Source organism: Amblyomma americanum, chromosome 4 (genome assembly GCF_052857255.1).
Source record: "Amblyomma americanum isolate KBUSLIRL-KWMA chromosome 4, ASM5285725v1, whole genome shotgun sequence".
Lineage (NCBI taxonomy): Eukaryota > Metazoa > Arthropoda > Arachnida > Ixodida > Ixodidae > Amblyomma > Amblyomma americanum.
This window is the reverse complement of record NC_135500.1, coordinates 36720172-36747238: the sequence shown is the minus strand read 5'-3', so window position 1 is coordinate 36747238 and position 27067 is coordinate 36720172. Positions and strand designations below refer to the sequence as shown.

General features: G+C 48.1%; 1 protein-coding gene across 3 annotated transcripts in view; it reads left to right on the top strand.

Annotated features, from left to right (window-relative positions):
* Nucleotides 1-25748, top strand: part of 14-3-3zeta (tyrosine 3-monooxygenase/tryptophan 5-monooxygenase activation protein zeta) — a 41768-nt gene extending 16020 nt beyond the window's left edge. The window contains exons 4-7 of one of the 3 annotated variants that reach the window (XM_077660843.1): nt 9350-9513; nt 15803-15898; nt 21951-21996; nt 25595-25748. In XM_077660843.1, the coding sequence (XP_077516969.1) occupies nt 9350-9513; nt 15803-15898; nt 21951-21996; nt 25595-25602 (314 nt within the window). In that variant the 3' untranslated portion in view covers nt 25603-25748. Of the gene's footprint in view, nt 1-9349; nt 9514-9609; nt 9774-15802; nt 15899-21950; nt 23592-25594 lie in introns of those variants that run through there. The other 2 variants (XM_077660841.1, XM_077660842.1) reach the window with 2 other exon arrangements.
* The last annotated feature ends 1319 nt before the right edge of the window (nt 25749-27067 follow it).

The following is a 27067-nucleotide window of genomic DNA, read 5'->3' as shown; positions in this document are numbered from 1 at the left end:
TCTCAATCGCCATCGAACTCGGGAGTTGTGTCGCTGCTACATGGAAAATCTCAATGGCCATTGAAATGGTTCTAGTGTCTTGCACCAAGCTGGTGTTGCACCACAATCGCTACTTTGAACTTTGCGCATATAGCAAAAATATTTTATAAATATATACAGTTAAAACTCGATTTAACGAAGTTGAGGGGAGCCGTGAATTATTTCGTTAAATCGAGAACTTCGTTAAATTGAATGAGGCATTTCTTGGGCACATAATTCAGTACATTCGATTACAGTAAAACCTCGTTAAAACGTACCCGCTTAAACAGTACTTTCGTTTTAAAAGTAGTAAAGTCAAGTCCCCGACTGAGCACCCATTGAACATAATGCATTTTGCATCCGCATAAACCGTACCAGCTTATCGCGGTCGTATCGGTTAGCACGTACCATTTTCACTTTTCGTCACACTCGATCGTGACGAATTCACGCCGGTAGCACCGACCCAAAGGACTGTTCGGCTAGCGGCGCAACAATATTCCCTAAATACCGCCGACGAGGCGGCAAGCCACACAGCTAATGACAAATTGGCACCAAAGTTGGTAATCATACAACTAGCGCAATCTTTGGGGGTCCATATGGTCATCGTCATGACCCTCCGCGCTACTTTCGAGTGGGTAGCGCCAACACCACGACCGGCGCCGCTAGCGCGTATGAAAAGAAACAACAAATTCTTACTCGACAAGAAAGGCCCGAGGGGACTACAAATTTATTTTCCGCCAAAGAAGTCGGTGATCTTTGCCTGCGTGCGCTTTGTGAGCAACGGCCGCACCGATTTCTCGTAGGTCTGAAGTGCGTCCAGCGCGTCTTCCGTCCCCTCGTGTGCGCCGGCAAAATGTCGCAGCAGATCGAGAGCATCCATCACCTGACCTGGTGTCGGCACGGGAGCTTCGGCACCTGCAGGGTCGTCGGCAGCGTCTTCAGCCGTCACTCCCTCCACGCTTCCTACAAGCCGCAACATATCGGCATCAGTCAAAACTTCCGTTGTGACTGCGTTTGCGTCGGCGTTCACGTAGTCTGAGAAACTTATGTCTGTGGGCACTTCATCCACTGAGCGAAGGTGTTCCCAGGCATCTTCATCCTCGTGCACGGCGCTCACGCAGTCCGGACCAGCTTCGGCAGTTTCAGGGCCTAGTGTACCGAAACCAGCAGTCCTGAAGCAGTTGACAATTATCGACGGCCTCAATGCTCTCCAAGCCGCCGCCACCATCTCAACCGCCATAAAAATATCTATTTTCGTCTCGCGCTTCAGCTCCAGGTTGAGAACTGTCGACGACTCGACGCTTGTATGCGCACTTCACACTATTAATTATCCCTTGATCCAAGGGCTGAACCACGGACGTTGCGTTTGGGGGGAAGTAGCGGAGCTCCACGCTGGTCAGCTCGACCTCTGCAACGTAGTGGGCCGTGCAGTTATCCAGCAACAGGCACACTTTCCTTTTCTGGCGACACATGTCGCTGTCAAATTCCTTCAGCCATGTAGCGAAAATGGCATGCGACATCCACGCCTTTGAATTGGCAACGTACTTCACAGGAAGCTTTTTGGTGCCTTTAAAACAGCGCGGCCTCGCACTCTTTCCGATGACAAGCGGGTCTCGTTTGTCGGTGCCGTCCATGTTGACGCACAGCAAAAGAGTCAGCCTTTGTTTGCTGTGTTTGCCGCCGTGGCACGCCTGCCCCTTCAGGGCGAGTGTTTTTTTAGGCAGCATTTGGTAGAATAGACCGCTCTCGTCGGCGTTGTAGACGTCGCTGGGGGCATATTTTCCCAGAATGTCGGGCACGTTTTCAGACTGCCAGTCGCCGACTACAGCCATGCTTACGCTGCTCGCTTAACCGCTAAGCACTTTCCCGACGATGCCGTGTCGTTCTTTGAAGCGCGACAGCCAGCCGGGACTTGCCTTGAACTCGTTGTCGCCCAGCAAGCACGCGAAAGAGCGAGCTTTTTGTTGGAGCAGGTCTCCACTCACGGGAATACTATTCTTCGCCCGCAAATCCATAAACCAGGCGAAGAGGGCCTCTTCCATTTTGCTTTGAGGAGTGGTCTTCAGCGTTTTTTTGCACGAGAGATTCCCCGACGAAGTGGCGCGGAGGATGTCGTCTTTCTTTCCCTTTCAATATTGTGGAGAGAGTACTCGCTGGAATGCCATGTGATGCAGCCACGTCACATTTCTTCTGTCCACTTGTCACAGCACGAATTATGTCCGCTTTCTCGTCCAGCGTAAGCCTTTTTCGTTTCTTGCAGGGCTCCATCTGCTAGTCAGGAGGGTTAGCGGCGCGCTTGCTCGCACACACCACGTCCGCGTTCACGATAGCAAGGCTAGACTGATGGAGGCCTAACAAGCTGAGCTTGACAGACGTGCGTTCAAAGGCACGGGGAAATCCGCACAAGAGCGAACACAGAGCACAACACACAAACACACAAAAAAACACGCGAACTGCAACAGCGCCATCTATGAAATGTGGCACGAAACTTTTTTACTGCTGGCGCCATCTCGTGAGCTCGACTCAAAATTAAAACTTGTTTTGCGCCGCGCAGTTTAAAAAAAGCGACGGGATGAAGATGCTCCGCGCTGTTACCGCTGGCTCGCAATCAATAAATTTTGGGGTGCTGTCTACAAAATAGACCAAAAATTAACACTTTTTCACCTTTATTTCTCGAAAAAAGGTTCGTTAAATCGGGACAGATCACGGAATCGGTTTCGTTATTTCGGGTTAGTCAAAGCATTGAACCCTATGGGCGTCTGAGGGAGGATTAGGATACCTTCGTTAAATCGAGATTTTCTTTAAATCGAGTTTTGACTGTATACTAAATGCTGAAATACACGCATACGCGCAAGTCGTTTAAAACCCTTTTAGTTAAACGTACGTGCGTTGTTCCTAGTGCCATCTACTGACAGGCGCAGACACTGCTGTAGCCACTATAGTACGAGTTGAGTCAAAACCAAGCCAGCTGAACTGCATCGGAACGCTGCCTGGCGCCGTTGTTTAGTCGGGCTTAATACCTGGGAAATCTGCCTTATATCTGAAAAACAAAAGCTATTTGTCTCGTGAAACATTATGCGAAGGTAAGAATGGGCAAATCGAAGGCGAATAAAACAGTTTAGAACACGATATTGCTTTGAGGGATTAGCGACTAAGCTGTTATCGCTGTGAAGCGGGCAGCCAGGGCGCCGCCATGTCAGCGTTACGTACGCAAACAACGTACAGACCGCAACGTAAAAATTTATGTGCTTAATGCACTCAAAACCAGACTGATACAATTTTAAAAGTATTGTACAGACTGTCTGCATTAAACTTCAGGCGAATAATGTTTGTGCATGCTTTTGTACCGTGAATGTATCGTGCATGAAAGTGTGCTTGGCGCCGCTTGAAGCAACGGTAGCAACCTTGGGCAGCGCTCGAAGGCCCTCAATCTCGATGGAGTTCCGCGCAGCTCCGTTAACTCGATTATTGACTCGATTGCCATTGAAACTGCCCATGTAGCACTGCGCTCGATAGCCTTTGAGTCGATAGACTATTGGTTTGAGGGCCCTCGAAATGCCCGTATGACGGGTATAAATCGGGCAGTGGCTCAAGCCCCCTAGCCATGCCTTGTGAATTTTCTCTCGTCTTGATTTTAGCCACGAATCAGATAACCTTCACGCTCTTAGTGTGCAAGATTGCAATCAACACAATTGGAAGCAGTAACTTGTCTTTGGCAGTGGGAGCAGTGAAACAGTGGGCCGGAGAAGTCTAGCCATCGGGGATTTTGGTATAATCTTCCGTAGCGAGTGCAGCTTCGGGGTTGGTGGTTGAAGGGTTAAATAGTGGCTGCGCCTTGGTCAAGCAGCTGTATCAACAGTGCTGTAGCATGCTACCAAATATTGCTATGTGTAGAGCAGCTCTACAGTTGTAAAGGCAGAACCCATAAGACCGCACCTTCTCCAAACTGTGGTGGATATCTCCCTGGCAATCTGTTTTGTGGCTCAGTGCAGCTGCCCTGTATGCAGAGGGCTCTTGTTCATAATAGAAGGTTCCATCTCTCTCTCTCATCCATGTTGGCACAAAGGGCTGCAAAGGGAACTTGCTTTGCTTGCCACCGTCGTAGTGCATAGCAAGGTGCTTTATGTCCAGGGACAGGGTTGCTAGATGTGTGCCTTGAACATTTATGGCAGTACTTGTGACTCTTTGGTTTCGTGCTCCAGTGATGTGCACTGAAGCAGCCAGTTTACATTTCCTACCTGTACCTTAGTGGTGCGTAGTTTCTTGAGCCATTGTTTTCATAGCCTGCAGGGCAATGGCTGCTATCCTTAGGCAAAACATTTTTTTACTGCTGGCCGGAACTTTTGAGGGTCACGGGTGCATAGGGCCAAGGTATGGTCATCCTTTCTTACGGCACAGAAGGTGTACAGTTGTACTGGGGTCATATTACAACTGTGCAGTTTTGAACCAGTTCCGTTGTGCACATGATGGAATTCCTTTTCAACCCTATTCAGTTACAAAAAAAAATAATCGATCCTGGATATACCGAACTCTAAGGGGATCGCAAAAAAGTTCGATATGTTGATAATTCGAAATATAAAATATGCCTATTAGATGCTTAAAATTGTGCACATCTCAGACAATTTCCTCGGGATCATGACAAGTGGGAACTTGACGATTTGCTCCTCCAAAATTCACAAAAAACGAAAGCACAACTGCAAGACCACCACACTTTATTATTCAAGGAAAAAGTCCGTGAGCTTAGCTTGCCTCTTCTTCTGCACCTGCACCATGAAGTTCATTAACCTGTCCTTGAGCTTGTTGATGGTATCCAGTGCCAGTCCAGTGCCTTCCATTTCACCACAACAGCGACGAATGACGCTGAATGCGGATTCAAGTTCAGCCGCAGTGCATAGTGGCTGGGTCTCTTCGCCACTGCTTGGGTCGGCTTCCTCGGTATATGTCAGCCACAATCTCGGCATCAGCACGGTCCGCAATGGCTTGTATTTCGTCGTCACCACTGACAAAATCCTGTGCTGTTATGCAGTCTGGGACTGCGCCTCCGAACGCTGAGAGCACACGCAACTCGCTGTCCAGGCATTCAGCGCTGCAGTCTTGCGTCTACACACCCGTCGTCGGAAGCCGCTACAAACCCTGCTTTGCGGAAGCAGTTCACGATTGTGCTTTGCTTCACGTCATTCCAGGCACCAGCCAGCATCTGTATGGCTCAGAGGAGGTCCACCTCGAGTTCGATTCTCATCCGAAGGTTGATTAGGAGCCTTTGCACCAGTCGCAGTTTATAACCAACCTTAAGGGGAGATGCGCGTCGAAAAAGCTAGTTTTTTTGCTAAATTTTCCAGTTTTGTGTTTTTGACTCTGAAATTATCTTCGGGCATTCAGCTACAATTCCCCAAACGCGAAGTTAGTAAAAGGTCCATTTTATTGAGCCACGGTGGCTCGAGAAACTGATACTTTCCGCGCACATAGTCAACTTTCGAGCATCTGCCTCTCGAGAATGCGGCACCGCCCGCAATTGCCGTTTGCTTGGAGAAGTAGAGTAAGCCTTCTCATAGACCGCACCTCCTGCTGTTTCGCATCTTGGCTGTAAATAATAAACGTTTTTGGCACCTATTTTGAGCATTTCAACTGGACCTTTGAGCATTGTATGGCGTCTTTGATCTCTCCGGAGTTTGTTTTTTGAATCAGTTCGAAATGAACGACAATACAAAGAAGCGCGATTTCCGAGCTCGGAAATCTCATACGAAGAAAGCGTACCGAGGACGCCGTCGCAAACCTCGACGGAAAACGACAGCGCAAGGCAGCCGCCCGGCACCAGCTAGCCCTAACCAGAGCAACGGCCACTTCGACGAAGTTGACGCCGTGGTGAACTTCGTGAGCGCCTTGGAGGTGATTGCGCTGTTTGAGAGTGACACAGCTGCTGTGAGCAGTCGTCATTCCACAAGTGCTGCGATATGCGACATCAGCGCGCTTACGTTACTGGTAAGCGGGGCTGCTTGCCCAACGTGCTGTTCTTGTAACATTGCGGTACGCGAACCGGCCGAAAAACGTAAGAACCTTTCGGCGTTTCTTGAACTCTGCTGTGGAAATAGCGAGTGCCCTGCATAGCTACTTTCTTCTACATACACCTCGAGCCGTGCTGTGCCTGGTGGACTCGCGGATGGCACCAGCGGAAACCGGAGCTTTCAGAGCGGGAGCTCCCGCGACAGGTTCGCCGTGAGCATCAAGGTGGCCGTGGCTGCACGCGCGATGGTATAATATTGGACACAGCAACTTTCAACAAGTCTCGAGAAGCTTTGTGTGCTGCCACCCGAAGAGCTTGTTGTGCTGGGAACCTCCCGTGACCAGAGAAGAACGAAGATGATGTCGGTCCGCCAAACAGCCGAAGCTCGAGCACATCGCTGTAACATGGCATAGAGAGCTAGTCTCAGACTCCATTCGCGAAGATCGTGAGGGCCCATTGTATGGGACAGGAGAATCTAATAAACGTGGCTGTGTTTGAGACTCATTTTGTATTTTGTCAAGAAATTTCATGTGCTTACGTCATGTTTTTCAAGAATGCAGATGTGTGAAACTTTCAAATGCGTTTTCTTTAGTTGTAGTTTTCAGCATTTTTTACGTTTCGTGCAACAAATTTCAAGTTGTCAGATTTGGATGAAATTTTGCAGGCAGCCTCTTTAAAGTCTGTAGAATGTTATCTGATTATAAAACTTCTCCAACATTTTTTGAAAAAAATTCAGAATGTTGACACATGGTGCCTAAAAGATACTTTGGTGTTCCTGAATTCTTTTGTTACAATTATGGGATAAAATGAATAAATTTGGAGTAGGTTTCAACATACATTACTAAAGCAACACAATGAGCTATTGCAAGCTGCTCTTAACATGCATTCAATTATATAAGACCATATTTGGAATCTGCATTAAAAACCTTATCAATGGCCCAAGTTTCGTAATCGTAGGGTCAATATTAAGAAAAAAGTGTCTTTTAGGAGCATCTCCCCTTAAAAGCTTTCACTATGCCCTGATCGAGAGGTTGAAGCTTCGCCATTGTATTTGGCGGCAGAAATTTGATCTGCTTCAACTGGTAGACAACATAATGGGCAGAAGAGTTGTCGAGAAGACAAAACTTGCGGCCTGACTTCTACAGTTTGGCATTGTTGAAGACAAACTTGCGGCCTGGCTTCTCCAGTTTGGCATCTCAAGTTTGGAGCCACATGGTGAAAAGAACGCGTCACCCAAGCCTTCTTATTAAATTTGTATCGAACCGGGAGGCCTTTCGTGTTTCTGAAACAGCGAGGTGACCTACTTTTGCCGATAACTAGTGGCCACAGTTTGCATTAGCCATCCATATTGGCAGCGGGCAAAATCAAGACGCACACTTTGCTGTTCTTTCCACCATGGCATGCACTGCCCTTGAGGTGCAGAGACTTGTTTGGCAGCAATTGCCAAAACGGTGCGGTCTCATCTGTGTTGAATATTTGCGACGGCGAAAAGCTGTTGCAAATATCTGGCCTTCTTGGACAGCCACTTCTATGTCGGGGCTGCTGGGCGCCTCGCTTTCACCCAAGAGGGTCTTTCCGACGATGCTGTAGCGACTCTTAATACGCTGCTGCCAACCAGTGCCACCAGTGAAGTGCTGTTCTCCGAAGGCTACATACAGCAAACCATTTCGCTTTCTGCATGAGCGTCGGGCCGTCAACAAGAATGTTTCTTGCACGTGTCTATAAAAACCAGGAGTACAAAAAGCTTTCTTGACCTTGTCGTAGGTCTGAGCACGTATACGACATGCTAAAGGGCGACTGGATTGCGCTGCCTTCAGCTTCACACAGGCTTTATTCTTCAGGATTGTACTCGGCGTGTTGTGAGAAATTCCGAACGCAGTGGCGACCAACGACTTTTTCTCGCCAGCCTCCACCCGTTCAATGATGTCCGCCTTTGTCGCGAAGTTGAAATTTTGTTTTTCCGCATTCATGGCTCCCGAATGTGCGAATAAAGCGAAAAGAAAATGCACAGCACCGCATAAGTCGCAAGGGAACAAAGCAAAAAGAACGACCACCGCACCGTATCACACAGTCGCTTGTTTTGGCTGCGCCAGCTGAGTCGGCCAACCAGCATGCAGAAATCGGGCGTATGTGGCCAGCACGGTTTCCCTCTTCCGAGCCCCTTACACGCCTCTTTGGCCATTCCCATTTCCATTCACACCCCACAAAGTTCTCATCACGTGACTCTTACTTGAGCAGCTCCGCACGAAAGTGTCCAAGGCCAGCGCCGCAATCGAGATGCGGTTTCGTGATGATCGGGACTCCATTAAAAGCCCATTTGTAGAGGTGCGTAGCTATGAGAGAAGCCCACTACCAAGGTGGGGTGTATTGGGAGAAGCGTACTTGCGGGGGCGCGGCATGGCACAGTTTGATATATCGAATATGGGGTGCACGGAAGTTCTATAAACTCAAATTTGCAACACTTTTGCATGAGATTCCCAAGGGGATTTTACAACCGTTCGATATGTAAGGCAATAGTCCGGTGTATCCAGGATCGACTGTATTGTAAATTAAGATTTTTGTGAGGAAGATTAAAATGGCAGTCTCCAAATATGCAGTTTGTTGGATACTCGTATGTCCATGTCATGACACACTGCCATCGACGTCTCTGATATCATTGTATCTCATTAGTCAAAAGTTGATCGGTGATTATAGGCCTGTTATCACACTTGTGCTTAAAAATGCAATCTTAAAATGCCAGAGGTACTGGAAACTATTTTATGTGTTCATTTTATAACCGTAGCTTAGATGTTTCTGTACAGCTTGTTGTAAAGGATTCTAAATGTAATCTCTGCAGCTCATTGCCTCCCAGCAGTACCCGAAAACCGGTGGCAGGGATTAGCACCCTTACCAACTGTGTTACAAGTTGTGAGGGCTTGGCTAACTAGGTTATAAGTTTGAGATGACAGTGCTTTGGCCTGGAATTTCTTGATGGATGTGAGCTTTGCAGTATTGGACATAATGCAAGGATAAGTTTGCCTTTTCTATTGTTGGTGGCCATATCGGTGCTAGCTTTGCTAGTGTTTGTGGCCATATCGGTGCTGACACGGTTGCCACAAGGTGGAGCTGCTTAGTTTGCATTGTTGAATAGATGTGCAGTCACTTTGGGATGGGAAAGTAAGGAAAATGTTTGCAGTGCGCTTGTGGAGTACTGTCTGGTTAAATGCGGATGAGCTACCTTTGTAGTGGGAGCTGTGTGGATTGTGGAAATGAGGTTGGCCTCGCTTGGAGCAGACATTTGGTGAGGTGGTAGCGGTGTAACCTTTTCCCTGTGTCTGCCTGCCGTCATAGGTGTGGTCGAGGAGTCTCAGAAGGCCTACCAGGAGGCCTTCGACATCAGCAAGAGCAAAATGCAGCCTACGCATCCCATCCGGTTGGGGCTGGCCCTAAACTTCTCTGTGTTCTACTACGAAATACTGAACTCTCCCGACAAGGCCTGCCAGCTGGCCAAGCAGGTAAATGGCGTGCGTGGGAACATGTGCTGACCCCTCTCTCTCTCTCTCTCTCCTTCCCTCTGCCTCCTTCCCTGCACAAATGACTGACTTTGCCAGGTGTGGTGGAGGAATCTCAGAAGGCCTACCAGGAGGCCTTCGACATCTCCAAGGGCAAAATGCAGCCCACGCACCCGATCCGACTGGGCCTGGCGCTCAACTTTTCCGTGTTCTATTACGAAATTCTCACGGCCCCCGATCGGGCCTGCCACTTGGCCAAGCAGGTAGAGGGCCACTCCTTTTCTTTTGCCTTTGCCATGCCTTGGGGTGTTGTTGCTGCCTGCCACTTGTGCGAGGCCTCTGACTGACCTGTGCCACGCTACTAACAGCATGAGTTAAGTGGCAGGTATTATAGTAGTGATGGCATCCTTCAGTGTTGGATCATTGAGAAGCTGTTGCATTGTGGGCTGCCATTTTGCGCCTGCTTTTGCAATGCAGGTTCTATACATTTTGAAGAGCAGGCAAACCGTAAAGCATTTTTTAAGCAGTTGGCTATGCAGTTATTGCATGCATCGGGCTAAATAATCTGGCTTTGAGAGAAAGGGAAAAAATGACTGGGCACCAAAGGCATGGCATAAAGAAAAGGACTGGCCGTGGGTTGCTTGGCCAGGTTAGGTTATAGCAGCAGTGTGGGAAACTTCTGGGTGCAGGGAAGATGGGCATTTCCCAAACTTATTTGATGCCAGTTGTTGCGCTATTCAGTTGCAAAAGCAGCTTTCGTGCTTTCACCACCACCTTGTTTGCTGGGGACAGAATCGGCTGAGTGTTGCTGCATACGTTCAGGTGCTCACCTCTTGGAAGTAGTAGAAGCACGCTGATGTTAAAGTACAAAGCAGTGTGTATACAAGGATTCACTTGGCATGATTTGGATTTGAATGGTTGCAGTCCAAGCTTGGCTGCTCTTTAGGGCAGGCTTGTGGCAATGTGTGATTATTAGTTGAGACTCCAGGGGCACGGGTGTTCTTGTTGCAGTAGCTGGCTGATTACTAAAGCAAGGTTTTGCATGCTCTGCATGTGCTGGTGTGGCCACACGAGACCACTGGAATGGTCTGCATGCTCTACCATGAGAACATTGTGCCGTACCCTACCATTTCCCTTCTGAATACTACATTGAGAATACCATACTGGGACCTCTAACCACACTTCACAAACTACAGTAAAAGCTCATTTATTGGAACTGATGCCCGGGTCCCGGCAAAACCCTGTGTATTTCAGTGTGGGAAAACTCCCGATAATTCGAACAAGTCAGCATCCGCTACGGTTAATTCGAACCAGGAGCCCTTGGCTGACACTGCTCCTCGTAGATAGAAGTTGACCTATAGAGAGTACAACGCGGTGCAAATTTGCCCAAGATGTAAAACAATGGAAAAGAAAAGCAGGGCGCACAAGGCAGGCCAAGCCCGCACTCCGGTGCATGCCGAAGCAGGTTTTCGCTGCGAGAGCACTGGCCTGCGCTGCTGATGCTTCGGTGCAAGCCGTTCCAGGTTTTCGTTGTGCCACGATCGCTGGGTTACGGTCACGTGGTGTAAACAACACAGTATGGCGGTTGGGGTGCCGCGAGCTGCGTGGACAGCAGTGTGGAGATGTTGAAGCCCTTGAGTGACTAATATAATTGAGGCTGCATGCTGTCGGCAGATGCCGCAGGGCTCACGGGCGGTGAACACAGCTTACAGTGATGAGTCGGACTATGGGGTCGAGCCTATGCCACCGCTTAGTGCATGTAACGCATGTGAAGTAGCATCTGCGGTTGATGTTGCAGCATGCTAAGGGGAACTCCGCTAAGGGGAACTCGGACGTTGCACTAGAGCTCTTGGGCAAGCCGCAAATGATGCTGATGGAGTCTCTGAAGCGCTAGCAAATGACGGGCTGCTAACTCATAATCTAGTTTTTTTTCTTCATGTATAAAGCCTCCATAATCTCTCTAGTAAACATGTTTTGGAGCATAAGTAGCGTCCTATATTCCAGCACTAAAGCTTGCTGCTCACGTGAATGCTCACGTGATCAATTTTTTTCGCTTGCCATTAGGACCGCATGACTTCAATTCTCGGAATCGTCTGACACAAAACATGTACTAGCACCTAGCTCGTGAAAACGACGTCTAGATGTGATTGCTTCGGCTTCTGCCTGTGCGGTGGGGCGCAATTACTGATCAGACCATTTTCCGCTCCCCTACAAGTTCAAATTAACAAGCTTTTACTGTACACGCTATATAGCTGAGAATAGGAAGTTTACACTACCGAAAAATGACTGATTCAAAGAAGCAACTTTGTGCAGGCTAAGGATAGGACTCACTCATTCAATGCATACCTGTCTGGTAACAAACGCCTCAGCACTGCATTGCCCGAGATGCGGTGACTAGCTTATTTTTATACATGCTTTAATCATGTGTTGGAGGCTTGGGGGGGGTTCAGTGGCTCTTGCCACCGACCACGTGGTTGCTCACATGGTTGGTCACGTGGTGCGGAGCAGCTGCCGGCGCGGCGCTGTGGCTGGTCATGTGGTGCGGTGTGACCGCGGTGGGAATGCGAGCACTGTGAAACTGCGAGTTTGTGGCCAATGTAGCTTTCGCTACAAAACTTCTCACCCAGCAGATTCCATTAACCTGGGTAGACCTTGTGTTTGGTGCTCTCTGGCCTCGGATGCCCTTGCACCATAAAAATCTAGCATCTTGCCATTTCCCAAAGTGTGCCATTTGCTCACTGTTCTGTATTGCAATGGTGGAGCATGGCCTGCAACAGCTTTCTATCATCGCAGATGCCAAGTGCATTGTACTACCTAGGCATTGCGGTCGGTGTTGACCGCAGCATTTTGTATTTGTTGCTGGTGGGGATTGGACAGACTTGGTCACGAGGTGTATTTTAGTTGAATTAATGATTGGTAGCTCAGGAAGAGCAACCCGGGTCGACAATGCCCACCGGTGTCAGCACCTGCCGTTGCAGGGCAGTGGTGCACTGCTTAACCACTGTGCCAGGAGGGGTATAAGGACTCTCTGGGATCTATGCATGTAGAGGATAACCTGCATATATATGGGAATTAACCCATCACACTATCGAGTCGTACCCTTGAGGCACAGCTTAAATATCTCAATTTTTTTATGGCCAGAATGCTTGCAGTTGGCTCGAGTGTAATGTTAACGTCGCTGGACTTCTGTTTAGGTGCATTTTTCATGCTTACTGCGGAGACTTTCTGGCGTTGTTTGGAGGGTCATGTCTTCTTTGCCACTGAGTTTAGAGGGATTGACGATTGGCTCATGTGGGAAGTGTTCACTTTCTCTTATGATAGATTTGTATGTAATGTTGCAATTAACGAAGGGTTATAGGTTTAGTTAGGCAGTCTTGTTATACTAGATGAAGTGACATTATGCATTGAAACCTTGGTACTCAGTGTTTCACCATTTGAGCACATATTGGACTATAGGATCTAGCTGCTATATGTCATGCTTGTTTTTAAACGTTGTATAATTATTTTCAGTGGGCCTCATGGAAGAATTTCCATTGCTTCATTGTCTGACTAGAATAGGGGAGCGGTGCAGACTTGAGAACGTGGCAGCATACATCAATTTCATCTGTGCACACAAAAAGCTGTATGAACGTGTTTTGTTTTGGAGTAATGAAACTTCTGGAGGTGTATAAGAACACTCCTTCAGTGCAAGGTTATTGGCAACGCATTAGTTTCCTGTGTGCGATCACTGTCACATCACTGTTCTCAACATTTGGACCACTTATTCGCAGCATTAGATGCAAATGCTGTGGGTTCACTTGCCAATATTTGCATTCTACCAGAATTCGTGGTCCTCGAAAAAGTCCTTTTGTTGGAGCCACATGAGATGTGTTGGTCTGTCTCCTGGGCCAGCAGTATTCAGTGCTTCAGTTCACTTTAAGATTGTTTATGTGGCATACTGTAATTTGGTGCCATTGTATTTGGTTTGTTAACATCTGTTGCTTTGACAGTGGTGGAACATTATGCTGTGGGCTTTTCATGTAGGCACCAGCACTTAACCACCTGCATTGAGGACTGTTCGAGATGTCACCCCAGCCTGGGGTGGGCACTGTGATGCTATGATCGGGGTTGCCACTCGAATGCTCGTCATTGCCAGAGACAAAATAATATGCAAACAGTGCAGCCTGGAGAGGGTAAACATGACTCCCTCCCTGTGTCTGCCATAGGGTTGTGTTAGTCGAATTGAGTACGAATTGAATAGTGACTCTACGGAATCATATGAATTGAATATTGATGCAGTTATTGGCTACTTAGGCGAATGATTATTCAAAACAGCAAAGCGCTGGTGGCCACGCCAGCTAAAGCTGTAGTTAAAGTTCCACAGTTAAAGCTGTAGCTGTCGAAAGAAGCAGTGTAGATCTCCACTCGTAGGCACGTACAGTTCTATATTACATGCCGTAAAATTACTTTTCATACCAATGACAACAGCTAACTAGCACCTAATCTCTTCGAGAAGACAAGAGTTGGGTCACGAAAGGAGGGCATGCTAAAGCTGGCAATGCAGATAGAGTAATTGCTCGTTATAACGAAATCGCTTTACTTGAAATATTGTTTATTCGACATTTCCTCCGGTCCCAACCTAAACGCATGCATTTTAAGCCGCATTACTGGAAGTGCGCAGAGCTTGAGCCGCTTAAAGCGAAATGGCGAGCAGAGGTCGGCGGCGGCGGCCCTTCTGCACATGCAGTGTCAAATTAATACCGCCGACAAAGGCCACAAAAGTGCCACACCTACGGCTGATGACTACCTATAGGTACAGGTACCAAGTGAGCTCAGAGAGCTTCCGTTCTCTCTGCTGTAAACAGCAAGAGGCAGTCGCAGTTCATAGTGCAGCAGACAGAACTCTCGAAAGTTCGCGAGCGCCATTCCCTAGAGTTTGCTTCAAACGAGAAGGTGACCCACAGGTTGCGCTTGCAAGTGTGAAAGGTGTTGTCGAGCTGCTGCCTGGTCGCAGGCGACTGCTGTTCACATGCCCTTTGCAGTGTTCAACAGGAGGAGCTTTAACAAATCGAAGATGACTTTGGTGAAGCCGGTCTAGAAATTTGCCTGCCACTTGCCATAATCGGCCTGTATCTCAATAAAACACCGCCCCTAGTTTCGTTGCACTTTTGACGGTGCAAATCGACCTATAAGTTGCCGAAAACACGGAAAATCCGAGCGTCGCCAGCGGCGATTCAAGCTGACAACATGGCGGGTCAACGCAACCACAGTGTTTCCCTGGCGATTTTCTCGAACCAGTCATGCTCAGTTTGTGCCATTCGAATATACAAACGGTCTAAATGTATCGTAGGGTCATTGAATTTTGTTCCTAGACATTTGTCAGCGGCACGGACGCGTCGCTGCGCGAACGCACTCTCGGACCGTAGAATTAGCAGTGTTGTCGACAACGATGCGCCAAAAAACTGGCCGAAAAATTCGCGTTTTGCAAACTTCACAGGTGCACACCTCTCGATAAAAATTGTCCTGTAATCATGCAAAGCCCTTACTGCAAAATCATTTTCACAATCTCTCTTTGTACCCACAATAAGCGGCTAATCGTTTTTTGAGCACAACAGAGACAGCTTCAGACTCGAGCCACTGCATTTGTTGCGCATCCCAGTGCGATACTCTTGTAGTTTTCCGTGACCCCCTCCATAGAAGCGGCCACTGCCTTTGAGATTCGAAATACCTCGAAGGTTGAATGCATGGGCGGCGACAGCGGCCTCGTGCAATGCTTGGTCAGATTAGAGCAGTGGTTGCACGCGCCCGGTAAGAACTTGAAACAGCCTAAGCTCACTGCCTTCTTTGCACCTGAATAAAGTTTTGCTTGACTGAATACATTGTATTTTGGCTTTCTCATCGTTGCGGCGCAATTAAAGCTCGACTGCTTTAGATTTTCTCGGGTGGTCGCTTATATCGAATTACCGCTTATAACAAATTTTTTTGCAGTCCCACTAACTTTGTTATAGCGAGGGATTACTGTGTGAGCATTTTGAACGGCTTGAGTCGTGTCATTTGACTGCTTCTGAAACAGTGTTCGAAAACAAAAACTGCAGTGTGCCCTATTCGAACTTCATGCAAGTTATCTGAAAGCTTGATTCTGAAGAGTAATTTGAACATGCACTAGTTTATTTGCTCTGAGAACCAAATAGAGTACTCAGCTAGCCGTTTAGAAATTTCGATTATTCGCACACCCCCTAGTCTGCTGCCACAGTGTATCCCGTGAGCGGCGTCTGTGTGTAGCTGACCTTTGCACTACTTTTTTTGTTTGCAGGCGTTCGACGACGCAATCGCGGAGTTGGACACATTAAATGAGGATAGCTACAAGGATAGCACGCTCATAATGCAGCTCCTCCGAGACAACCTCACGGTGAGTGGTCCCAACCAGACTGGGGAATCCTATGCTTATGATGTTGCATCTTATTACCACAAGCTGCAATTTTAGTGCGATGGCTAGGGTTGGGAAGCTGCCGTGACAGAAATCTTTGGTCTACTTTCTATAGATCAATCCTATTTGATTTCAGTAGACATACACTTTTAGACTTTTGTCTAGAGACAGTCTGTAGAATATGAATCAAAGAAAGGAAATATCTACAGGGAGGAAAGTGTCTATAAGGTCTGTAGAAAGTCTCTAGACCACTTTTATACGGTACAGCTCTAAACAATTAGTAGTATATCTTAGCAGCAAAAAATATGGCTGGGTATTAGTACGTTCTATCTACTAGGCCATTTTGGTGGCTTTCTGCCATAACTTTCATTTTGCTTTTTCTTGCCCATTCTAACGTGTCTTGTTAGCACTGAAACTCAACACATTGGAGACCACGCTGTGAGGGATCAGGAGTCCAGCTTTTCAAAAACAGCAGTTGGCCTTGAAACTACTGTTGCTACTGCTGCATCATGAGGTGTTGGACTTGTTGGCTTAAACCTAAAGACACCAATGCTACATTTATTTTTGACATTCAGTTCTAACTGGAAAAGGTCGGTATTTCTGGCTTCAGAGATGCAATTGGGTGGCTATTCAGTACCAGTTCCAGTAGGTCATAGGAGAAAACGAAGTGCGCTGGAACCAGGAATGTGGTGCCATGATTTGAGTTTCGAAGCATTCATCTGCAGATCTGCAGCCTGCAGTTCCCAGCTAGGGGCTATAGGTAGAGGTTGGACTTTTTGGTTTAAAACGAAAAAAAAAAGACAGAAGTACGCTGAATTCACTTTTCGAAGTTCGGTTTTAACCGGAAAAGGTCACTATTTTTGTCTTGCAAGGCATAGCTAACTGGCATCTGAATGAGAGCTACTCACGTAAAGTTAAGTTGCATGATCTGACGGTGGTGTCTTAGGATATGCAGCGCAGTTGTGCGATCTGAGGTATTCCTCCACTAGCCTCTGCAGCAGACCAGGAAGCATAATCTCCTCGAAGTGTTCTAGCTAAGCACTGTTTCTCCTATCATCACCTACTTAGAGCAGCGAGTCTGTTAATTAGGTTAATCAAATGCGTGTAGGACATTGTCACAAGAGTGTGAATGGGAATCACAAAAAAAAGTATTGTTTTGGCTACCGCGTTGATTGAGCAGCAGTTTCATCACCGCCAGCAACACAGACTACGTGATGCCCCATCCTCATGTTCAATGCAGAGTGACAACCCAACAGTAACATCAACCAAGTCCTTAGAATTAAAATTCCACCTCAGTTTTGTCTTCACTTGAGTTTTACTCTTTCAATGAGAGTAGCAATTTTTTTACTTGCACGGCTCCAAGTACTACAATTTGTACATTAATTACTGGTAAATAAATTGTTCAAGATGGCAACAATACCAAGATAGACGTAGACTTTTGACCAGGCAGAATTGTTACCTTAAGTCACTGAAACAAGTCGGTATTTAATATGTCGAATGTAATTTTTTCCGAAAAAAGCAGTATCTTGCAATAAAAACTGAAAAAAGTGCTGAATTTTCAAAAAATAAAAACCGAAAAACCCAACCTCTAGCTATAGGCTAGCGTATGTCAGTCGTGTCTATCAGTGGCTTAGGGCCGTCACTTGGTTAATTTGGTTTTTCCCCGTCATGTTTGGTACTGAGCTTTGGAACAGTAACAAGTAACCTTCAATGTGGAGAGTTTCATAAATGGCATGAAAAGTGGCAGTTCTCTCGCGGCCTTGAGCACACATGGACATTGTGCAGTCCTCTTTCAATGCAGAGTGCAACTAGAATATGACAGCACATTTTTTGTTGGTTTATGACTGTATAACTTTGTTCTGCACGGATAACTGTTAAATACCACTGTTGAATGAGTTTTAGTTTGAGAGGAAGGCACAGGGCCATTGGTGGGGAAGAATGTTAATCGCACTTGAGGTCAGTCTGTGTATTGTAAATTTTTTTTATGGCTGGACACAATCCCACTTTACACGTTCCCGAGAGATCTTCGTCAATAAGGTATATGCTGACTCCGCATGTACCACTATACGTGTGTTAATTATTGCGATCTAAGCAGCTCATTCTTAAAAGGTCAGGATGAACTTGCGTTGCCTTGCACTGCTCAGAGACATATATCTTGTGTGTTGAGAACAACACATCCACTGGAAAAAAAACTAATTGCATTCTGAAATACGCACCGAAAAATTCAAGACACCACCGAATTCTCAGAAAATAAGAACAAAAAGTCCGACCCCTGGTCATAAGCTGCCATGAGTAACGTTGCCATCTGGCGAACTGAGAGAACCCACCCCGTTCAGACCTGGGACATTGTTGCCGCGCAGTTCGCCAGATTGCACAGCCTCACAAATCAACTGCTCCACTCGCCTCGATCACAAATTTTGTGTTCAGCCAGCCGATCCTTGTTTTTGCTGATTCCAGACTCTTCCGGCAAGTTCTGATGTGAAATTACTTAACGAAAAAATCTAGACCCTCATAAGCTACCTTGTGGTCATGTTTGAGTGCAATTAGGCTAGTAGCTTGTGCAGAATTTTGACAACCCGCACAGATAAATACAGAATGCAGAGTACAGAATAGGTGGTCAATACCCCAGGTGGTCAAAACCTGGACCTCTCCACTTACAATATCCCTCATAGCCTTTGTCGCTTTGGGATGTTAAACATTGCCTGTACGGTGGAAACTTGGAAGTTAAGGGGGGGCGCAACCCTTGAAAACCGAAAAATCGCGAAAAAGAATTTTTGGAAAAGTGCATATTGCGCCTGGGTTGACCATTCAAGAAGGCACCCGGCTTGGACTGGCAACAAAAGCTTGAACTGATGTGTCCACATTGTGGGATGGTTGCAAGCTCGTGAAACTCTGCACGCCAGAAGGAAGCAATGGCCATTGAAGGGAACATACAAGCCATTATGGCAATGAAGCAGATTGGCAAGGGCCAGACAGCTCTCGATGACTTCTGGGCAACGATATCTCAAAGAGGTCTTCATCATAGGACATTCCAGAAGCACCTGAAGGAGACATTCAGGGACAGAGAGGTCCAGTGCATGGACAAGTTTTATGCCGAATCAGCTGCTGCAGTGAAGGTTTACAAGGAGATGGACCCAAGCTTTTGCAGAGACATCACTGTAGTATATGATGGAACTTGGCATAAGCGTGGGTACACATCCCACATTGGAGTTGGGGCGCTCATTGAGTACCACACGGGCCTCATCATGGATGCTGTGGTTTTGTCTAACCAGTGCCCTGGCTATAGGGTATGACTGAAACCTGGAAATGCAGATTACACAAGCTGGCATGAGCGTCATGTTTTCAGAAAAACATCGATGCTAAATCCGGGAGGATGGAAGTAAAAGCAGCTTTGATTCTTTTCAACCGTACAGTTCCAAAGCACAACCTGCATTACACAATGCTTGTTCCTGATGGAGACAGCGCCACCTTCTCAGCCCTTGTGTAAGAGAACGTCTACAGACTAGTGCCCATTGTTATAAGAAGAGTGTCTCAACCACGCCCAAAAGAGGTTTGGGCACAGCACTGCAGAACCTCATGCAAAAAAGAAGTCACTGGGAGGGCAGGGCAGGCTGACAAAGGCTCTCATTGATAAACTGACAGACTAAGAAATAACTCCAGCAATGTGGCTGCACTGCGGCGTGCAGTGATGGCATCGTACTACCATGTCACGTCAACTGAAGAGCCTCGCCACGACTTCTGCCCAGCGGGTGCCAACTTGTGGTGCCGTCATATGGTTGCCGCTTCAAGTGATTCACCACAGCCAAAGCACAAGTACAACCTCCCAGGCTACATTGCTGAGGCTATGCTGCCGGTTTACCAGCGCCTTTCGCAGGCTTTTCTTCAACGCTGCCTGGGTGCAAAAAGACGCAAAATGCATCTGTCTTTCCACTCCATCCTATGGTTCCTGATGCCAAAGGAGCAGCACTCATCTTTGATTGCTGTGCAGACAGCACTGCATGAAGCAGTGCTGAGATATAATGCTGGCTGCCAAAAGGCCACCAAGGAAATCTGTCAGTGGGGCTCACACGTGGCCACCTAGTCATCCAGCGAGCTGCAGAGAAAGATGCCCTGTGCATGGACAAGGTGAAGAATGAGAGGCGGCAAAGGAAGAAAGTGCGCAAGGACACCTCCGGCTATTCTGCAGGGTCATTTTGGACCTAGGAATACTATTGCAACTTTCTCGAGGGCCATGTTTAGAAATCACTTTTTTCCTGGTGTGGTTGCTCATTCTGATTGCATTTCGGGAGCCAGGAGTTTTTTTTTTATTTGTACGTGAATAAATTTCTGAGGGCAACACAAGCTCGTTTATTCAGAACATTATCTGGAATTTGGACCTCATTAGCCAATATTAATGGCTTATGACAATCAGTGACACCAAGTTCAGTGTTGTGCTAAAATTTTTCATCAAGGAAATTCAGCAAAAGGGCCTTGTCTTTCCCTGCAGTGCCTATCTAGGAATAACCATAATTAATTTCAGAGACAGTGCTGTTTTCAAAGTCTCCACGCCGGGAATAAGGGACCTATGTGAACCATTTTGATATGCTCCTGCAACTTAACCAGTGTGCACAGCTTCATGAAACTTAGTATATCTTTAAATGTTTGTGCTATGAGTCTACCCTGAAAATTTCATTCAGATATCTCAAGAAACAAGCTGGTGTTCACGCAACCTTTGAGGGCTGTTTTCTCGGGAATGTTTTTTGCCTGGCGCGGCTGTTCATTCTGGCTGCATCTTAGGAACCGCTTGTCAGATCTCCATAGGTTTTTATTCCATACCTGAAAAAATTTCTGAGGGCAAGACTAGCGGTTCTTCAAGTTATTGTTTCTGAAATTTGTCGTACCCAATTAAAATTTGCCTAATGGAGGTCTAATTAGCAACACTAAATTCAGTGCTGTGCTAAACTTTTCCAGCAAGGAAATCAAGAAAAAGGGCTCTGTCATGCCCTGTGGCACCTATCCAGGAATGACCATAATGGATTTCAGTGCCAATGCTATTTTCAAATTCCCGAGGCCTGGAATAAGCGACTTACGTGAACCACTTTGATATACTCTTAACTTGAGAACCAATGCCCACGGCTCCATGAAACTTGGTAGCTCTTCAAATGGTTGTGCTGTGAGCCTACCCTTGAAATTTCATTCCAATATCTCAAGAAACAAAAATTGGCATTCAAGGGTAGCCTCTGCCCTTAAAGGGACACTGGGGAGAACTCTATCATTTTTTTTTTGTTACCAAAATCTGATAGTTCGGCATTTCATGGCTTTGTTGCCGCTTGTCCGGGCGCGAAAGATGCATTTATTTCAAAGAAATTTTGATTCGAAGATGAAAAAAGTTTTTCCCGGCGCTCTGATTCAAACTCGGGGAACTCTTATGACGCCACGGCAGCTGTTATGACGTCTAAGAACGGAGTGACGCGATACGTGACGTAAACGCAGAATCCGTGATTTCTGACGGCTAGCGGAGCAATGCGCAGCCTTCCTTTGCCAGCCTCAGATTCGTGGCTTCCATGAAGTAAGGAAAATTCCTCCAAGGTGGCGCCTCTTGTCCTAGGAAGTCATCACGCTTGTACTTGCGAGATCGGCCTGTGGCGGCGACACCTGTATTTTGGTTCTTGCTATTTTCTACATTACAAGAGCTTAGTTTTCAGTTAGAGTGGCGTTTCTGTGATCAGGAGCTGCTATTCTATCGATACAAGCCAACTTCAATTTCTCCTCAGTGTCCCTTTAACAGATTTCACCTCGTGTTTGGGCACCATGCAACTAAACTTGGTGACCAGCAGCCAACATATTTTTACAATGGTTGTTGCAGCCGGCCGCTGGAGGTCTTTGTTGCATTGATGGTGAGGAAGAGAGTAATGTTTCCAGGTTGTGATGACTTTTCGACGTGCCTTTATAATTAAGGATCCGGGCATGATTGGATAATTAGAGGCGTTGGTTTTGGGCAGTGCGGGGAGGATGTGTGTTGTGGCTGAGTGCGTGCTCTTCCTCCTCTGTGCAGCTGTGGACATCGGACACCCAGGGGGACGGCGACGAGCAGCAGGAAGGTGGTGACAATTGATCCTCGTGTGTGCGCCGAGCCCCTTCCGCGTGCATTCCCATCGCGCTGCGGCCGCCTCAGCAGCAGCAGCAGCGGCGCCGACAACACCGTCACCACCACCTCCCGCGGCCGGCCGATGATGATGCTGATGCTGCTGCTGCTGCCGCCGACGTCGCCACCGCCGCCAACGCCCTCTCCCCTCTCCTCCTACCCCTGTTCCTTTACCTCCCACCGCTGCCGCCGCCTCTGGTCGTCGTGGTCTTTGCCGCCGCCGCCGCTGCGCCTACCCCGCTCCTCACTGCCCCCTCCTCTCCGCACTCCTCCTGACCACTTTGTTCTTTGCGCCCCTTCCTTCCTTCGTTGTTTTTCGTCGTGTCAACTGGAAGGCACCCGTTCTCTCTCGTCTTGCCAAAACCCTCTCCCGCCCATGAGAGAGGGGCATAAACATCATTCGGCGGTCACGTTGTGTGGTGTCACTTTTTGAGCCGTGGTGTGTGTAGTGTTGCGGCCGCCTGACACTCTCCTCCCAGTTTTTTGTGTGTGTGGGGGGGTGGTCAGAAAGAGCTGGTCCAATGTTTCGTACTCTCTCCCCCTTCCTAGGGAACTGTCGGTGTCGTCGTTTCGACCTCCTTCGCGGTTGTGCTTAGTTTCTTACTCGCCCTTGGTTTCTGCCGAGTTCGCCGTAGCCAAAAAGAAAAAGCCTGTGGCCCTCCTTTGTTGCGACTGTTTTGGAGGGAGCTGGAACAGCAAGAATCCCAAGTCTTCCGTTGTTTTTTTCTCATTAACCAGTCTTCGTTTGCCTAAACGAGGGGAGGGGGTGTGTTCACTGGGCTGCTGGATAGTTTTTTTCACATGCGACTGTTGGCTTCAGGCAGTGTGTGTGTGTGGTCTATACTCAGAAAGGAAAGAGCCTAGGTTTAATGCTTTCGAAGGAAGGATTCGTGCCTCCTCTTCGACGACGCGACGGCAGCGACCACGTTTTTTTTTACCGTACCACTACCCTCGTCTTGGACATTTTCTTTAAGTGTTCAGGTTCGTGTACAGCTTTTTTTTCTTATGTCCTCCTCGAGTTCTTCTGTTGGATAGAATTTTTTTTAGGAGGACGACATTCTAGTGATGCGCAGAGCTTTTTTTATTTGTCCATAAAGGTTGAGAAGGCAGGGGGCGGGAAATGCATAGAATAGATGACGATGTGCGGCGGCCCTTTTAAAACCCGCCTACACTTAGGAAGCGCTTTCTTCCCTTCGCGGAACAGGGAGGGGCCAGCGAGTGTCTGCGACCACTGCTGTATTTATGATCTTTCGTAGCTGACCAGTTTACTTTCCTCCCCCGCGAGGCGCCTCCTCTCCGTTGACATCTCGTTTGCACGTCTTGGACTTCGCTCCCCACCCAGTCTCCCTCTCCTCACACCTTCCCCTCCTCTGCCGAGCCCCCTCCTTCTCCCCCTTTTCTCCTTCCTCTTCTCGCAGCAGCATCGTTATATTAAAAAAAGAACATTGTCATTTACCGGAGCTGTCACCCGATTCCTTTTGTTTGCCCTCCTGTTTGCGCATACAGTGTACCGAGAACTGATGGAAGAGAAACGTGTGCCCTTTATTTCGATCCCCCGTGGTGGTTGCTCACTTCTGGTCGGCTTCCTTGAGTCTTGTGTGTGTGTGTGCACCGGGAAGAAACCCCGCCCATGGTGTTGTGCTCGGAGCTGCAGCGGCGGCGGCCCTGGGTTCGCCTCCCCCGCCCCCATGGCCCCAGCCCCCGCGTCACATCGGCTGGCTGCGCGGAGGGTGCGAACTTCGGTGTTTGCTGCGCCCCGCTTAGTCATGGCGGCCATGCTGTTGGCAGATGCCCCAGCGATTGAGTGACGTGCCTCATGCTTAGTTGCTGGAATTTTCCCCTCTCCTCGTCGCCAGACTTGGAAGGAATATGGCTGCTGCTACTGCCTGAAGTTGCCAGCACTACACCTTTGTGGTGCCTTTTGTATCTGTTTCCGCAATGTCATTACTGCAATAGCCTGTTTAGTTGGCATAGCGAAGATAGAAGATATTGTGCACCAACACAGGTGAAACGGGGAGATTCGTGGGCCTTTTTAAGAAGCATCTAATGCACCTCAGCAGGTTGTGGAGACATTGGACGCTGCTGTAGCAGTGGCCTGAGGTAGTCTATGCCCAGTCTTCAGGCAGTATTGGACATGGCACCCATATAGCTTCCATGTCCAACGACTCAGAGAAAACGATTGGGCTGCTTTGAAAGCATTTCCAAACTAGTAGTGAGTTATCCATGCGGCAGATCTGTTAAATTTAGTGGCAGAGGTGTGGTGGTTATGGTGTGTCACGATGGCAATATTGTGAACAGCCGAGTGTGCATTCTTTGTAAATCTGGTGCAGTTTCAGAAGGGGCAATGAAACGGCAGTGCTGTGCGGACTAATGATTTGGCTTTATGGGAAGCATGTTCCACTTCTGAAGCATCGTGTAAGAACGAAGTCTTTGGCACCCTCTTGGCCGTCTGTGTGAGAGACCATTTGAGATTGAATGGGGTGTGTGCTTGTTGGTCGGCAGACTGGAAGAGACTTCTACTGTAGTCAGGCAAAGTAAGCAGCGAAGCTGTGCCCCTTCAGAGCAGCCTCAAAATTCCTCCGAGGCAATGTTTCCCGTTCTGAAGGCTTTTCTTGCCCTAACGAGAAGCAGATCCTAAGACGAGGTTAGGCCAAGCTTTTGATAGCACTGGCTTGTTTGCTATACGAATGAAGTTAAAAATTTCGTGTAATGCGATTGGTCAGTGGAGGAAACTGGTGCTGTGGGCAATGACCCACTGGTTTAAAGGGGAGTACATAAACTCGCTCATTCCCTAAACACACGAGACCAATCTACACGCAGCACGGAACCCAAAATCGCAGGGGTAAGTTCGCGAGCCCCTTCTTACGCCGTGCCCAGTAGCCGCTTCGCTCTGGTGGGTCTGGAAGCTCCGCCCCTGTCCTTTGAGCATGCACAAAAGACGCTGAAATTGACTACAGATAACGCGGCATCTGCGTAGTAACATTCGAGACATACACGTTTAAATAAAGCCTCTCTCAGAGTTGCTAAACGCCCCTTTAAGATGTGCCCTGCTATAGTGTAGACCTCGTTTCGCCCCACCTGCCGTACGAGCTTCCGGCGCACGCTGGAACCGTGTGCAATGGTTTGTAATGGCGCGGGGTATGGGTGTGCATTTATTTCCCCTAGGGAGCATCTCCAGCCGACGAGTAAAATTGCATGCGATTACAGCGACGCTGTTAGCATTGCTGGATGTGGCGCGGTCTACGATGTGGAAGGAGTCGTCACAGGTGGCGGAACGCTTGCTCAGTTCAGTGGCGCGATACTGGTTCAGTACAATAGTTAATTTCTGGGACTCCACGGAAGGCATGTAGCTCGTCGTGTGCTTGCGGGTGGATGCGCGAGGGACGGGCGCTGCTTAGGGCATCTTATCTCCGTGGTAGTAATCGGGAGCGGAGGCCAACTGTCCGGCGCACACGGAAACGTGGTTTCGGGCTCGTGTATTAACTTCTCGCAGTCTGTTAGGAGCGACATATCGCTCGAGCCAGGCTTTTCAACGATTGCCTCTCTCTTTGCAGCGACGTGAGTGTAACAACCGGCCGGGGTGTAGGAAACTTTGCCGACGGACTTGTGGCCCCGACCGCCGAGTGTTCTGTTTGTAGCGAAGGTGGCCGCTCTCTCCTGTGGGAGGAGGGAACAAGAATAAATGCCTCGTGCAAGTTTTTGTTTGTCCACGGGGGCCCGTCTGGCTGTTTCGCTTATCGCCGGAGTTTCCGTTGCAAGCATCGGCTTGCAGGTTCTTCGCCGTTGTCTGCTTGCGCCGACTCGAATGCGGTAGGTCGCATCCCTCTCGTCTACGCATCTCGTGCACCAACGAAGGTCTCTGAAACGTTTGCTCATTTATGCCGCTTTATCTGGCGTGATTGGTCGCTGCAGTCTTCTGTGCCTTCCTTGTGACTCGCCGCCGCGGACCGAGGCGGCTTTTATGACTACTTCGGAGTAATACCCCTGTCACACGGCCAGTTTCAATCACCCTCGAGTCGAGGGTCTTCGAGATTCTCAATCGCCATCGAACTCGCCGCTGCTACACGGCAAATCTCAATGGCCATTGAAATGGTTCTCGTGTCTCACTCTACGCTTGTGCGGCGCCACAATCGCTACTTTATAATTTACAAAAATAACAAAAATATTTGATAAATGTATACGAAATGCTTAAATACACGCATACGCGCATGTCGTTTAAAATCCTTTTAATTGGGCGTACGCGACGGACAGATGCAGACACTGCTGTAGCCATTCTAATACAAGACGAGCCAAAACCAAGCCAGTCCAACTGCGTCGGAGCGCTGCTTCGTCAGGCTTAAGACCGGGGAAATCGTCATGATATCTGAAAAACAAGAGCTATTTTTCTCTTGAAACTTTATGCGAGAATAAGAATGGGCAAATCGAAGGAGAATACAACAGCTTAGAACACGATATTGCTTTGAGGGATTAGCGACGAAGCTGTTATCGCTGTGAAGCGGGCGGGCAGGGTGCCGCCATGTTGTCAACGTTAAGTACGCAAGCAACGCAAAGACTGCAACGCAAAATTAAGGCGCTTAATGCACTTAAAACCACTCTAATATATTTTTAAAATAATTTTACAAGCTGTTTACATTAAATGTTCTGCGAATAATGTTCATGTTTCTGCACCGTGAATGTGTCGTGTACGAAAGTGCGCTTGGCGCCGCTCGGGGCAACGCTAGCAACCTTGGGCAGCGCTCGAAGGCCCTCGAAATCTCGATGGAGTTCTGCGCTACTCCGTTGACTCGATAGGCTATTGACTCGATCGCCATTGAAACTGCCCGTGTGGCAGCGCTCGATCGCCTTTGAGTCGATAGACTATCGGTTCGAGGGCCCTCGAAATGCCCGTGTGACAGGGGTATAACATTGGTCGCTTCCCGCGGCGCGATCGGAGGGCTCGCCATTGTGGCATTTATTGCCGGACCCTGCCTTGTAGCGGCGACACTTGTATGGCCGCGAGATTCGTCAAGAATCTCGCAACCCTCTGG